This window comes from Psittacula echo, assembly GCF_963264785.1.
Source record: "Psittacula echo genome assembly, chromosome: 7".
Lineage (NCBI taxonomy): Eukaryota > Metazoa > Chordata > Aves > Psittaciformes > Psittacidae > Psittacula > Psittacula echo.
Window position 1 is genome coordinate 28810766 of NC_137740.1, and position 14899 is coordinate 28825664.

At 42.0% G+C, this 14899-nt stretch overlaps 1 protein-coding gene across 1 annotated transcript in view; it reads right to left on the bottom strand.

Moving 5' to 3' along the window:
• Positions 1-612: 612 nt before the first annotated feature.
• Positions 613-14899, bottom strand: part of PDE6D (phosphodiesterase 6D) — a 35722-nt gene continuing 21435 nt past the window's right edge. The window contains exons 2-5 of the mRNA XM_080623190.1: positions 9746-9834; positions 4242-4367; positions 3282-3387; positions 613-878 (exon numbers count right to left, since the gene is read on the bottom strand). Coding sequence (XP_080479316.1) covers positions 797-878; positions 3282-3387; positions 4242-4367; positions 9746-9834 — 403 coding nt within the window. The 3' untranslated portion in view covers positions 613-796. The remainder of the gene's footprint in view (positions 879-3281; positions 3388-4241; positions 4368-9745; positions 9835-14899) is intronic.

The window sequence follows — 14899 nt, forward strand, 5'->3', positions numbered from 1 at the left end:
CTCAAGAAACAAGTGATAGCGAACAGCACAAACTGCCCTATGGGACTGGCGGACAGAAATGAGGATGAGGAAAAGGCTCGCTCAGAGCAGTCAGGAAACCTTTTCAACATGGGCGGCTGGAGGAGGAGAAATGTAACAAGGATCAGAGGGGCACGGGAAGTCCTGTTCTGCTGCTGGCTTAAGCAATAGCAGTTTGTGGCTGCTGTGAGTCATTTTTGTAATAGAAAGGAAAACGCAGAGAGCTAACATTTCTTCCCTTCTTTGGACGGTAGGAATGTTTTAATTGAGAAAGTTGTTTTAGTTACATTAGGTGATATCACAGTCTATTTTACAAGTTCAGTTAAGAGGATGTGTGGACCAATTACACAGGAATCCAGTAAAAGGTTAAAAACCTACAACATGAGAAAAATGAAAAGGTTAACTTAATCCCGCAAAAATGAAACGCATTGAGAGTTTGGTGTGAGTGGAAATGGGAGATTATACCAGGATCCAGAGAAGTACAAAGAATGAGACTAACATAATTTACAGTATTGGTTCTCCATGACCATCGTTTGCCCGTGTTCAGAGACAGCCTCTTTTCCCCAGTGCATTGCTGAGCAGCTGGTCCTGTCTCTGAGGGTTTGGTCTGGTCTTGTCAGAGGAGAAAGCAAAATAACTGATGGGCAAAGGTCACAACCCACGTTGAGCTGGTCCCCAGGGGTCACCGCCTACAGGAGTGTCTTCCACTGGATAGTCAGGGGGTTTTGCACCAAGAACTGTATGGAGGAAAACTAAAACAGCTCCAAAAAGCCCCATCTCAAACGTAGAAAAGTCTCACTCTGGAAGTGCTTACGAGAAGATCGTCATCATAGAATTTGGTTTCTATAATAACATTACCACTGTGGAAGGAAAAGAGGAGAGAGAAGAGGTATTAGAAGATTGCATGACAGTAGAAATGACTGCTCCTCTCAGTGCTCTCACAAGCCTGGGCTGCCACCTGATCCCCCGTAACAGGAGCTTTGGTTCGGAGCCACATGCAATGAGCATTGTGTCTTGATCCAGAGGTGGCTGGGGCCGAAGGAGCTCCCCACTGCATTCCTACAGGGAGCAGTTCTTCCCATCCCTCCCTCTCTCGTCACTCCCACTCTGGGCAAAGTACCCCACAGGCTGCAGAGGGCTCACAGCAAACATCTGCTCACTTCTACTGCTAAAAATAAAGTAGCAGTCCCAGCACCTTCAGGCCCCTCTCTCCTGCAGTCAATAGTGAAAACCAATGGGAATTCTTATTTTATTCCCCAACTCTGTCCTGTAGTGCTTGGCAAGGTACTTCAACTAACTTAGTGTGTAATTTCCCTCAAGAAGCACTTAAGTGCAAATGCAAAAGCATATTTTATACTGCAATGGAAGTGCAGTGTTGGGTGTGACAAAAGCTCTGGTGGTTTAACTTGCTGACTCTGAGGTTTTGGTGGCTAAAAGTAAGAACTCTGAGGCCATTACAGCACCTGGACACCTGAGCAGTGTGATCTGACTGTGTCTAATAACATGGCTCTTGAAAATCAACGCAGCAGTACCATCTCCACTATGGCTCTTAGTATCTGTACCACTGGCAAAGCTGTACCTGGCAAGAGTGTAAGTTTTTTGCTGTGGCGTGGACAAAGTTTGAACTCAAATGTTGGGGTATGTTCTCAGTCTGATTGATATTCAGGAATCCTGCGCGCTAAGTATCACATCTCCATTCTTTCCTGTTATGGAGACACTGAGACAAACACAAGGTTTTCAGAAATATCAGAAGGTGAGAGGCTCTCCAAGTCTTGGCAGCTGAAAAAAGCTGATTTCTTTGGGTCACAAAACCCCTTTTGGATTTCTTTGGGCTGGTGATTCTACTGAAAAGTCTCAAGAATGACTTTAGGACACCTCCATGTATAGGAGATAGATCTTGGCTGCCCACTACAAGTCCATGCTCCAGGGAGAGAATGGGACACTGGAAAATCCTCAAGGTCAGTTGAGTGAGAACTGGACTCTCATGACTCCCAGTCCTGAAAATGCCTTGATTTCCTGAGATGGTCAAAACCAACTTGTCAGATGTCTTTGTTTCTTTACTCTGATTCCCAAATCTGGCTTCTCCTGTACTGACTGAGAGACACCAGCTCTGGTAGCTGAGGACATGTGTAGCACCTGTGAGGTTCTGAGCAGGTATTGTGCCAGGGATTGTGCCAGGGAGCACTATTTGAACACTGATGCCCTCTTCTGAGACCACTCTCTCTTTGAAATGTGCTGTGACTAGAAATCAGTGATGGTAGTTCCTATCCCGGTGCCTTCTCTATGCAACTGGCTTTCTTCCAGACAGGGAATGAGAGGGAAAATGCTGGAGAGGGAGGTCTTCCAGAGGACTCAGCAACCTTGCGGTGAGACTGGCTGCTCCTGTCTGCCTCTTGTTGGCAGCAGGATTCCAATACCCTTCTGTCTCTGCTGGCAACGTGTTCCTCATGTGCTTGCCAGCACCCATCTAGCACTGCAGGGAAGGTGGCTTTTTGTCAGTCATTATAGCTTCCCAGGGGCCTCCCTCAAGGAGCCTTTTCTGTTTGTCCCCTTGTGCCTGGCTGTCCACACTCAGTGGTGCCCAGCATGTGCCACTCTGACACAAGCCCACAGGATTGCTGGCTTGCTGACAACTCAATGGGCAAACAGTGGCCAGGACCAGATGTTTCTGCGGAAGATGCATGAATACCATTACAGGTGACTGTAAAATGACTACTTGCTATCTGTTAAGGACATTTTATCCCCAGATACAGCTCTGTGTGACTAAATGTATGGTTTATAAGCCAATGTAAAAGACACAAAGCTTGGCAAAATGGTAGGGAGCTGAAACGAAACGCTAGAGCAGCTCCTATGGGTGATATATTGCATGAAAAACTGCCACCTTGGACACAAGTCAGTGATGAACAGCTAGATTTGAAAATGGCCCAGATATCTCGTTGTTCTGGTTTTCCTGGGTATTAAGCTGCAAAGCATTGTAAAATCCTTTCACGGTTCACCTTTCAAAAAAATAAAGCAACTCTAATAAAGGATCAGTTCCACTTTCTTCAAACTTTTATTACTATATTAATGCAAATTGGACCTATGGGAAAGAAGGTAATGAGGTTGGCTTAGCCCCATTTATCTCTCAACAGCTAACAGTAGTGAGGGTGATCCAGAGTTGGTAGCAGCTCCCTCACTTCATTCCCACTGTAGCCCCCCAAGGAAATGCCACACACTGCTTTTTCTCTGCCTGCTCTCAGATTCTGTATTCCCAAGGCACTCACGTTAAAACATTAGCTGGCATCATCTGTGATTCAGGTGCTGCCTCTATCAAGGACTGCCAAGTGTTTGTGGAGTTAGGAATCACAAAACCGAATTCAAAGAACCATTCTGCAAAGTAAAAAGAAGATCCAGAGGTATTTGAAGGAAGATAAAATCCACAAATGACTCTTCTGCTTTTCACCTGAGAGGCTGAGGAAGTCCCTAGACTGTCCTGCTGTGCTGCCAATATTTTACACTTATATTAATTTGTACAGCTTAAACTGCACTGAACCCTGCCCTCCTCTTAGAGCAGATACTCCCTCTCTGAAATAGCTGATGGTACAGATAAACTCACACCACTTCCTTAGCATTCAGTGGAAACTACATCACACCTAATTGTGAGCAGGGAAACCACACTCCCACTCTTGCAGACATCCCTGTGATCCAGTTGAGATTAAGTGTACAACTGGCTGCCCAAAGACAAGGAGCTCAATGTTTTATCTCCCCCTCCTCCACCCCAGATCAAGAGTAATACTACAGTGAGGGAGGTCAGAGGTGCAGCTAGGGAGTCACACAGACAATACTTGGTGGCACTGTTGTAACCAAAGTAAACCAGAGGCTCCTTTAGTCCAGCCTCCAGTCTGGCAGTGGCCAGCACTAGGTGCTTCTGAGGAAGACGCATGAACCCTCGTAATGAACGGGTGACTCTAAAATAACCTGTTCCCTTGCCTCAGGCAGCCTGCGGTGGATTTATGCCCTGAAGCATGATTACCCAGATTTTTTTCTTACATAACGAAGTGTTAATACACTTATGAAATGCTATCCCTAATGCTGTGCCCCATTAGACCTGACAAGATGAGTGCTTCAGTGCTACTCTGAAAAATTAAAATCACCACGTTCAACCAGTTTCAGTTTCGTTAATCCCCACCGCGCTGGGGGTCCCTCCCTGTGCTGCAGCAGGACTGCTCAGAGCACATGCGTACCTTCTAGACACTGCCCTTTGAAATAAACTTTCTGTTCCAGTCGGAATTTTTCCATTTGTTCTGCTGAGGAAAAGTTTAACTCCCGAGACACTGCTTTGCATTTCAGGATTTTTTTAGGAACTCGAGCTGTGAAACAGATAAAGAAGCATTATTTGGACACAACAGAATCATAGAATCATAGAATCAGCTAGGCTGGAAAAGATCTTTAAGATCATCAAGTCCAACTGTTACCCCAGGACTGTCAAGCCCACCACTAAACCATGTCACTAAGGGCAAACTGACCCCCTCTCATGATCTCCAGTCACAGCCACTCCTCATCTGCCACCCCACAACGGCCCACACTGTATAGCTGCTGCCTCTACCCCTCATGGCCACCCCTCATCTTCCCTCAAGATCTCCCCTCATGGCCACACCTCACAGTCCACCGCTCCTCATGGCCCATGGCTGCCGCTGCTCTCTCCTCAAGTTCTCCCTTCACCCCTCATGGCCACCCCTCCTGTCCCCTCATGATCTCCCCTCATGACCGCCCCAACTCTCCCCTCATGACCTTCCGTCATGGCCACCCTTGCTCTCCCCTCACAATCTTCCCTCACCCCTCATGGCCGCCCCTGCTCTCCCCTCACAACCTTCCCGCCTCTCTCCTCATGATCTTCCCTCATGGCCGCCCCTGCTCACCCCTCATGATCTCCTCTCACAAATGACTTCGTTTTTAGATTTGCAGGAGTGAAATCCAAGATGCAAATAGATTAAGCACCTTGCCTACAGCCAGGGATGAAATTTGTGACAGAACACCACTGATCTCTCAGATTCCTGGTTCTAAGGTGTTTATTACTCAACCTCACAACTCTTCAAGTTGAAATATGAGATGCAACTTGAATTTTTTCTTCAGGAAGTGTGCTGAAGATCACAAGCAGCCGAAGGGCTGCGTAGTACCCCCAGTGTGTTAGCCCCCCTCACTTCTTCCCTTTCAGACTGTATATCCCCTGCAAACCACAAAGGGCTATTTCTGAGCTCGACAGCACCGTTTCAGCCACCGCACACAGCTCTGGGAAGTTGTCCTGTACAAGTGTGCAGAATACCTGTTCCTCAAACACTGAGACCCATACAAGCAGTAAAGTCAGTACCAAACTAGAGCTTAAGAGAGTAATTTGGCAATCTAGGATTTCTGGGCTCTTGCAATTGGTGAGCCACCAACAGCAAGTGGCAAACTGCACCTGGTAGATATTTCATAAGGCTTTTTTTACAAGTGGAGGAGTAAGAGAAGGGATGGTTTGGGAGCACTGATTAATATGCTGCAAGGTCCTAATCGAGAGAATAAAGGAGGGAGTCAATATACTAAAAATATCCCGAGCCTGTCATGCTTCAGTGGTGTGATGGTACATATTCCTTCCTGCATATTAGAAAATGTTTCATGTAAATTTATTAGGAATAAAGAGGGGAGGGAATACAGCTGGCATGTGCTTTATGAGCCAAACTGTTCTTAAAGGGAAAGCATATCAAAACATCTGTAAGCAGGCTGCTGTTTAATTAAAGGAAGAGTCTACCAAACCCCAGTCAAATCCATCTGATGTAGAGTAGGACTTTGATAAGAAACCAATTTAGAGAGCTGGAGGCTTAGGGAATGTAAGCTACCATCCTATCCCATGGAGAAGTACACAGCCCATGGTCTGTTAAAAACAAATCAAACAAAAAAAAGAGGTAAAAAGAAAATTAGAAGTGTAAGAGAAGAGTTTGAAATATAAAAGGTCTCTAATTATTTTTAATCCTTTTTGTTGTTTTTTTTTTAGCACAGAAATCTGCATGGCACCATCCTTTATTGCCCTCACAAGTACAGACTACAGCCTGTTGTGAATAAATATCCCTTTGCAGTTAAGGGTAAAATAACTTGTTAAAACTATTCTGCAATTTAGTAATTACATTTCTTTCATCCTCAAGACAGACTGCTCGGAATGTTTGTTTTAATAATGTAAAACTACAAAATAAATGGTTACTTTTAATAAAAGTGGGACTGTGTAGTCTTTAAACATCTGGTCTAAGAGATTTTATTTTGTATTTATACCATCAAGCAGAAAATGATAATTGAAATTATTTATGTAAAACTCATTTTTTTCATATCTTTTCTTTTTCCATTAAAAAGATAGAAGAAGAGAAAGCAGTTTGATTCTCATCAGTTAGGTTCATACTAAACTATGCTGAAATGCAGGTAAGCATCAAATTTATCCAAAATTTACTACTGCTTTTTTTCTAACTTGAGTATATACTTATACCTGCACATTTATTTAAGCTAAAACACATTCAGTCAGATACTTAATTCTGGTTAGAAAGTGATGAATGACACATTTCTTATTTACTAAGCAAATAATTTTGGGTACAACCACTTTTACTTAGAAACTGAAATTCAATTAAAGTATCTGTATCATGTTTTCATGTAGTTTAATGAAACTACCTTAAATATTTGGGACATATAAGAAAGCAAGCTATCTTAGCCAAATTTATTTTATATTTCAAACTACATCTTTTCTTACATAATGAAAGGATTAGTTGTATTTTCTGAATGAAAGCTGGCTCCGGTGACTGGGAACGACACTGGCAATTCAACTAGTGCTAGACCTCAGCAGCTTACTCCATTATGTGCTTGAAAACAAACTTTATAGATTTGCATCTCCCAGATTGCCTCCCACTTTTGAATGCACTGTCAGTGAATTGAGCTGACTGGGTACATTGAAAAACTCCTGCTGTCAGAAGCTGGTTTAGAAGGTTAATACCAGTTTCAGGTGCTCAGGCAGTGATTTCCACTATTTGTAGTAGTTTAATGTTCAGACTTCAGCAGCAATCCAATACCATGTTAATATTCTTTTTATTTAATCTAACTGGTAAGTTTTATGTAGCAATACAGTATCATGATTCAAAACTTAAAGGTTCATTTTTTAAAGAAACTTGTACTTAAATCAAATAGAAGTCCTGTTCAAAAAACAATCAGAAGTCCCATTTCAGGGCAATGCAATTTATTCATTCTGCTATACATTTGATTCCTTGTGATGTCTAGACTGTGATTTGCCCTGAATGGCCACAGAACACACACACACAAGTATTATATAATGACTTTGAGACACACATGGCCAACATTAGAGAGGAGATTTAGATTAGACATTAGGAAGTTCTTCCCTGTGATGGGGGTGAGATACTGGCACAGGCTGTCCTGAGAAGCTGTGGCTGCCCTATCCCTGGAAATGTTCAAGGCCAGGCTGGATGGGGCTTTGAGCAACCTGGTCTAGTGGAAGGTGTCTCTTCCCATAGCAGAGGAATGGAAATTTAAGGTCCCTTCCAACACAAGCCATTCTGTGATATTATGATTCTGTTTGTCCTCACTGTTTCTGTTGCAGGACTATACCAGAATCACATTTCCCTATAGCTTCTTTTAATTCATAGTCAGGTAATCCTCCTTTGTCGGACACCTCTCCCTTTTCTCAGCTCTTAGCCTATTTATTGAGAATAATCTATCCATCTCAGCCTTCTTTTCTCACTAAGTCATACAAGAACATCTTTTTTCCTCTCTTCTCCTAAGGAAGACTGTTCTCCCATTTGTAATCTTTTCAGTGGCTTCTCCTAATGGCTCTTCTCTGCACCTGTTCCAGTTTGCAGTCATCCATCTTCTAAATGGATGAGTGAACTGCACACCATGTCAGGTCTTAACAATTCCTTCTACCATGGGCATTAATCTCATGCCAGAGTATGTTTTAATTAATTCCCCAAGCTACTCTAATGGAGGTGAGGGTTCCTGTTTTATGTGTGAAGAAAATCTGAGACACAGTGAGGTGATATGATCTGCCAAAGTGAGAAAGATGGCAGAAGGGAAATGAGGCAAAGCAAAAACCCCTCCTGATACACAGCTCCAGCTGTCCTTCCTGCCCCAAAGCACACCTTCCTGTAGTTTGCATTGAACCGCAGCAGCTCAGTGCTCTGTCAAGACAGAGCTAAGAGGATTCAAAGACTAGCCATGCATCCAAGAAGAAGCTTTTACAGACAAAGGCTGGCAAGACTGGGAATATTTTTAACTAATTTTCTTCTGCTTTCTAGAGCCTGTTTCCTCATTTCTCCTAGGTCTCCTATTACACAGTTATTTCTAGAAGGCAAAACACCACTAACCTGCAGTCTAAGAAATTCCGTATTAAGATGATGAATTACCACATTTCTTTTAAAAGATGTATTTCAATTGCTTTCCTACAGTTGTAGGTGTTGGAATGTTTTTCTTTAATATAGATATCTTATACAATAGGCATAAGTAAGTATCTGCTAAGGTCTATTAGCAGAACTGTTTGCTGTTAGTGCTGGTAGGAGAATGGAAGTACAGGTTAGCAAGGCTGAAAGAAACACAGCTTGGAAAATGCTTTTAGTAATCACTGAGTCACAGCTCTGCTTTCCTTTAGCTCTGACCTGCATCTTCTACCCCTTGCATCAGGTCCCTCTTAAACTGAGATATACTACTGGTCCTATTAATGAACTGTTGTCATAAAGCGGATGAATGTTGGCTGGGGACCAAATGAGAAGGTAACTTGTTTCTCTTGTGCCTTAAGTGGGCTTTGTAACCAGGTATATTGCTGGAAGACTACTGGACTCACAGAGTTTTGCCACAGATCTTCTGTATGCTCTCTGGGCAGAGGAAGATCTTTATATTCTGGCTGCCTCCTTCAGATACAGCAGATTTTCCAAATTATGGGAAAGGTAAGTCCTAGTAGTGACAGGCAGAACTCAGTCCTTGATGTTTAACCAAAAATAAATCAATGTCACTAGCATAATTGAATGATCAAGTTCAATCCACTTACTGGAGATCAGCTACAGTACTCACATAATAGGAAAGTCTTCAAAATTAATTCAGTGAGGTCAGACTCTTCCCAGAGCCAAAGCAAAGCTCTTGGCAAGGGACACTACCTATCACAGTGCTTTGTCACAAAAAAATAGGGAAGAGTAAGGGACTGTGAAGTCCTCTGCTAATCAGCAAGGACAGAGTAGAAGGACAACAGGCCTTCTAGCAGTGGTAGAAGGACAGGAGAGCAGAGCAAATGTACCGTGTGCACCACTTTAAAGCACAGGTCAAATATAGTGTGTGGCCAGGCAGGATAGTAACTGTGCATGCTTCTTCCCCCCTGGTTCTCCATTTGACCTCTACCTCGACTAAATCCTGTTGTTATACTGAGAAAAGTTACTATATTTTTATACCTTCCATTTTAGATCTAACACTTAACCTAGCAAAGGTCAGCCAGTTACTCCTTACCCAGCTTGGTTCACTGCTTAGCATTCTTCAACTTGTCCACTTTGCCAGCCCCTGATTCACCCCCACCCTTTTTTGTGGAGTGTGTCCCCAGATTTTTGTGGTGGAAGCCTCTGAAGGTGTGAGGACAAAGTCAGGACATCTGGTCCTTCAAAGCAGGGATATGCTCACAACTCTGCTGACCTAGACATGCAGCACCACCCAGCCCCAAATGCGCAATAAGGGCACACAGTACCTTCATGCTCCACTCCAGGTACAGACAGATCTTCTGTTCCTTGCCAGAGGATCTTCCCTGTTTCTGCATCCCGAAGGTTCATCCAGTTTCTGATTGGGAAGCCATTAAGGAAAAGAAGCTATCTACATTCCCTAAATGCTGTGCCTAGTATTCTTTGCTAAGCCCTGAAATAAGCTGCTCCAGCAGAGTTTCAATCATGTTTTCTGATTCTCAGGAGGCCAAGAAAAAGAGATGCTTTTTTCCCTGAAAATAAATGAACAAACCAATCCTTGACCAGAATGAATTCAACAAGAGTTGGGCAGTCATAGATCTAGTTTTCACTTTCAACTGAAGCTTGTTAACCTCATTTATCATTTTCCATTGCTTCTAAAGGATAAAGTCATTGTCCTGCAGAGAAGCAAGAACATTGCTAACAACAACAGATAATTCTACACAAACAGCTGCTGTTCTCTGGCATTTGAAAAATGCTAGGTAAAGAAATGCTTCCTATACAGCATTAGAAAAAGAGTAACACTCAATTGAGTTTGTTTTCCTAGCTTACAAAGTATTAATATCAAGGGTTGTTCTATTGCTGTTGACCTGGTAACTGCCACTCATGGGAATTCTTCAGCTGCTGAGTGCTAAGCAAAGTGAGATACTCTCTTTTCACTCTCAGCAAGTGCCAGCTTTCAAAAAACCCAGACCAGTGAAATAGTCATTAAAGTTAGAGGCAAGCATGAAATACTAGTATTTTCAAAGGGACAATTAATAATTATCTTAAGCATACCTTTGAAAAATCTCTCCCATCACATAATTCAGACATCGACACATCAGGACAAGGAGCCTGCATACCTGCCCCATGCCATTTTGAATTGGAATACAGTCCAAGGTCCCACAGCTGCCTCCTGCTCCGCTGCTCATCAGGGTGGCTCCAAGGAGTCACTGGCACAAACACAAACAGCCTGAATACAGCAGGATCTGTGAGTTATGGCTATGCAAACCAGTGCCTTTCCAGGTGTTTCCTTTTGCTGGTTTAGTGCAACCTTTGTACTCAGTACTTCCTAGACAAGAGACTGGAGACTATCTGGGAGAAGGGGAGAGGCCAGCTGCTGAAGGAACTGACTGGGGAGGTAGAGAAACAGAAGAGTGACAATACGGACCTTGATGTAGGTATGAATAGGAGCTGTCAGAGATATGCATATTGAACTCATCCTCTAACATAACATAGTTTCCAAGCAGACTCATGCAAACTCATCACATGGATCAAATTTTTCCAGAGCTCCAAGGAAGAAACAGATGCTTTAGCAAATTTTACATTACAGAGTAACATTTGTTTTAAAATTATGTGTGTGGAGGAGGGAAGGGAAGGTGCCTGCTTCAGTGCAGATGTGAGCAGCCTTTTCCTTCCTGAAGGCTGGCCAGACTTTCCGTGTCCCACTGAAAGGGCAAGAGAGGGAAGAAAGCTGGGAATATGTGCACAGGGTCTGCTGACACAGCCATGGCATTGCAGCTTCCGAAACTTAGCAACAACAGGAAGAGGGAGCATCAGGCAGTCTGCTCAAGTCCTTCTAGACTTGTTCTGAAACACATAATATCTACCATTGCTTCTCAGATTAAGGCAAAAGTGAAAGGGGGAGAAGATGGAAAGCATCATTCTCGGAAGGCCCCATATGCAACCTCCATATCCCAGCAGAAAGCTGTGGGCCCCAGCAGGGGCTGTGGGCAGGCAAGTCAGAGAGAGATGATGAGCAGCAGCATGGCAAGAAGAACCTGCAGCAGGGCTGGGCATTTCACATGGTGCTGGCTGGCAAACTTGAAGTCCGCAGCCAATGCAACCTGCAGGATGGAACTGCCCCAACTGTATTTTAAAATGACAGGTATTTTAAAAAGACACACATACAAACCAGCCAGGGTGAAGCTTTTTGCATTTAAAGCAGAGTGCAATCTATCAAATGCCATGTACAAGGGAAAAATAACAGATGAGACAATCTGAGCATCTCACTGACAAATTCATTTATCTTTACAACACGCCGTGATGCAAACACTCTTCACTATTAGCTGCATGGTAATTCAGTAAATTGGGCACTTGATTATCAAAACCTGTATTACCTTTAAAAAATTATCCCCCTCAGAAATTTATTTACTATTTGTTCACTATTGATTATCAGTGAGAGTTCTGAGCTCACAGGCCTAGCCATAGGCTGTGTAATGCCAAACTGAGCAGTAGACAAGTTCCTCTGAACTGGAGATGAAACACTAACCAGAGTAGCAAACCTAGCAATGGAACTGATCCAGCCTCCCAAATGCCGTATCAGTACTCTAGCTAATGGACAGTCTTCCTTTTTCCTTGCCATGCTTTGCCTTCTTGTCCCTCTTCTCTAATAACATTTAAAGTACTCTGAAATCACATTTACCATTTTCAAAAGTATTACATTAGAACTGCCTTTCAAAGAGTTCATACAGCCTCACAGCTTAATTATTATCCTTAGTTGAAATGCATAGTTATAGACTGATAGTCACCTGCTATTTCTGGTGAGAGAAAACACTACTGCAGGCTACTGATCTCTGTGACTTCTCCCTAGTGTCACTTCTCCTCAGTCCAGTTCGAGAGAGATGATACAAGTTATACTGCCATACTGAACAAAGCTAGATCTGCTAACATTATAAAAATAACATTTTACAACATTTTGTAAAATGCTGCCAGACTTTATTTGGTATTGACTTTCCACTGTAAGAATAAACCCATGCAGGACAACCTGCCCTGGGCTTTGCACTCTGACTGTCAAATTAAAGATGAAGAATAAATAAAAAGCTCAAGACTATATCCCTGCTCACCAGAGCATACAGGTCAGCAATGCATGCCACAGTTCCCAGAAAATATCTTGTATTTAAACAATCTGGGCATTGCTAACCCACGTAAATCCCTTATAAAATGAAAAAAAAGTTTAATATCAGGGTAGCCAAAGGCTTTGCTACCTAGATAAATGCATGTGGAGGTTCAGGACATGCTGTTCCAGCTTGTGCGAATGAAAAAATTGAAATCAATCTGCTTTTCAGAGTGTATCCACACAGTTAAAATATCTGAAGGGATGAAATATTCTAGCCAGCCCACAAGTTTCTTCCTAGTAAGTAAGCATTAAAAAGGAAGAGCAAATTATCAAATCTTGAAAGTGCAAACACACAATTATCTTCTACTGGAAAAAACACTTCACGTTCAAGAGATTCATTCTTCATATTTTTTTTAATAAACATTTAAAAGGAAAAAGACATCTGAAAAAAATCCTCAGTCAAAATCAAGAAAATTTATAAGACTTAACTGTAATGGAATTAAAAAAAAAAAAAAAAAAAAGGCAAAACCCATTACAAGTGATGTTTTGGCAAAGGAACACCTGACAAAAGCAGCAGCTGTACTGCTTACCTAGTTATCAGCTTATCTCACTATTTCTGTCATCTTGGATAGAAAGGCTGGTACTAGGACATACCCCAGAGTGAGGAAAATGGAGATCTTGAACCAAACCCACACACAGAGTTATCTTCTAATGTGTTTAATTGGTTTAAGATTCTTCCATCCCAGCATGAGAGATATTGTTACTAAAAATAAAAAGTGCTCCGTCTCCCGAGCAGCAGTGGAGACCTGCAGGCAGAAGAGGGCATTTTAAGTATTATTGAAAAGGAGAAAGTAAATTAATATAGGTTTAATACAATTACTCTTTGAAGAGGCTTGTCAAGCCACCTGGCAGGGGTAGCTAAGGAGAGCAAGCAGAGCCAGCCAGTTACAGTTTTGTGAAGTTAATATATACAGAAAAAAAAAAAAAAAGAACAGTAGTATATTCCTAATTCAGCTCCTCACTCTAACATTCCAAAATCACAAGAACTTTCTTAGACTATTCAATTTTTATTCTCCTGGATTTTTTTTTTTTTTTTTGTAGGAAACAATGTCTGATTTAAGACTCAATAGATCAAACACTCTTCAATGCTGAAGGCAAGGAAGGATTAGGCAGAACAGCAGAAGGAAGGGTGTACTGTTGATCTATTTATATTCCACCACCTATTGGGTCAGCAAAGTCTTACATAAAAGCTTTGTAGTAGCTGGAATTTGACTTGCTTTATATACATGACATGAATTAGCTTCTCTCAGACCTACTTTGCTTAGCCTGATGAAGGGAAATGGTTTGTGCAGTTCTAAATCCAAGTTTTGTTGTCTTGAATACCTCTGATCTCAGAACAGAAATTCTTTCTTTTTTTTATCTGTCATAGAGATCACTTTGTTCAAACAAATCAAAATATACATACTTTAAGTGCTTTAGCATTGCAAAAGATTCCCACATATTGCCACACTGGTAATTAAGAATAACCCTGAAGGAACAGAATGAGTACAAACAAAAATAATCATCAAAGTAGCACAGAGTTAAAGAAGTTCTGTCCCAATCTCCCTGATAATTTTGTATGTTGTAATTTTAGCACTTCTTGAGTGTCTCAAAGGCTGCAGCAAACAGTAGGTGCCATTTCTTCCATTAAACTAGTCCGTTTTTTTGTTTTATTCCTTGCTGTCTACACCATTCTAAAAGCTTAGGAACTGCTGTATTCTTCATAATAAAGGCACACTTAATTTCATAACCACTCCTGGAAGGGAAGGTCTTTCATCATCTCTGACTTTTTTTTTCCTTTTTTGTACATAAATGCAACATTAAGACCAGCTCACTACTACATGCCAGATGCAAACAGGATCTCAACAATTAAGTGCCAATGAGAATTGTCCTGTGAAACAAATGACAGAGAGAAGGTGGAGAAACTGGAGCTGAAAGCCCTGAACAATTCAGACTTACACTCTGTGGCAGGCTCAGAAAAGCTTCTGATTTGGATTGCCCAACTTTCACTCCTGATTTTACAGTGTCTGTCATGAAAAGCAGACACAACCAGGCACTCATGACATGGGTGAGCATGTTGCTTTTAAGAATGTTACAGATAAGTAAAAATTAACCTTTAGGGATTATATTTTTATCAGACATATTTTCCCAGGAGAATATTTGCATCTCAGTTGCTTCAATCTAGTTGGCGAAGTAAGGACCAAAAATAAGTTATGCAAAATAACTACCAAACTACAGGATTACAAACTAGACTGCCCAAACAGCCTTAGGCTTTTACTGCATTCATACCATTCATCCTCTGATCTCC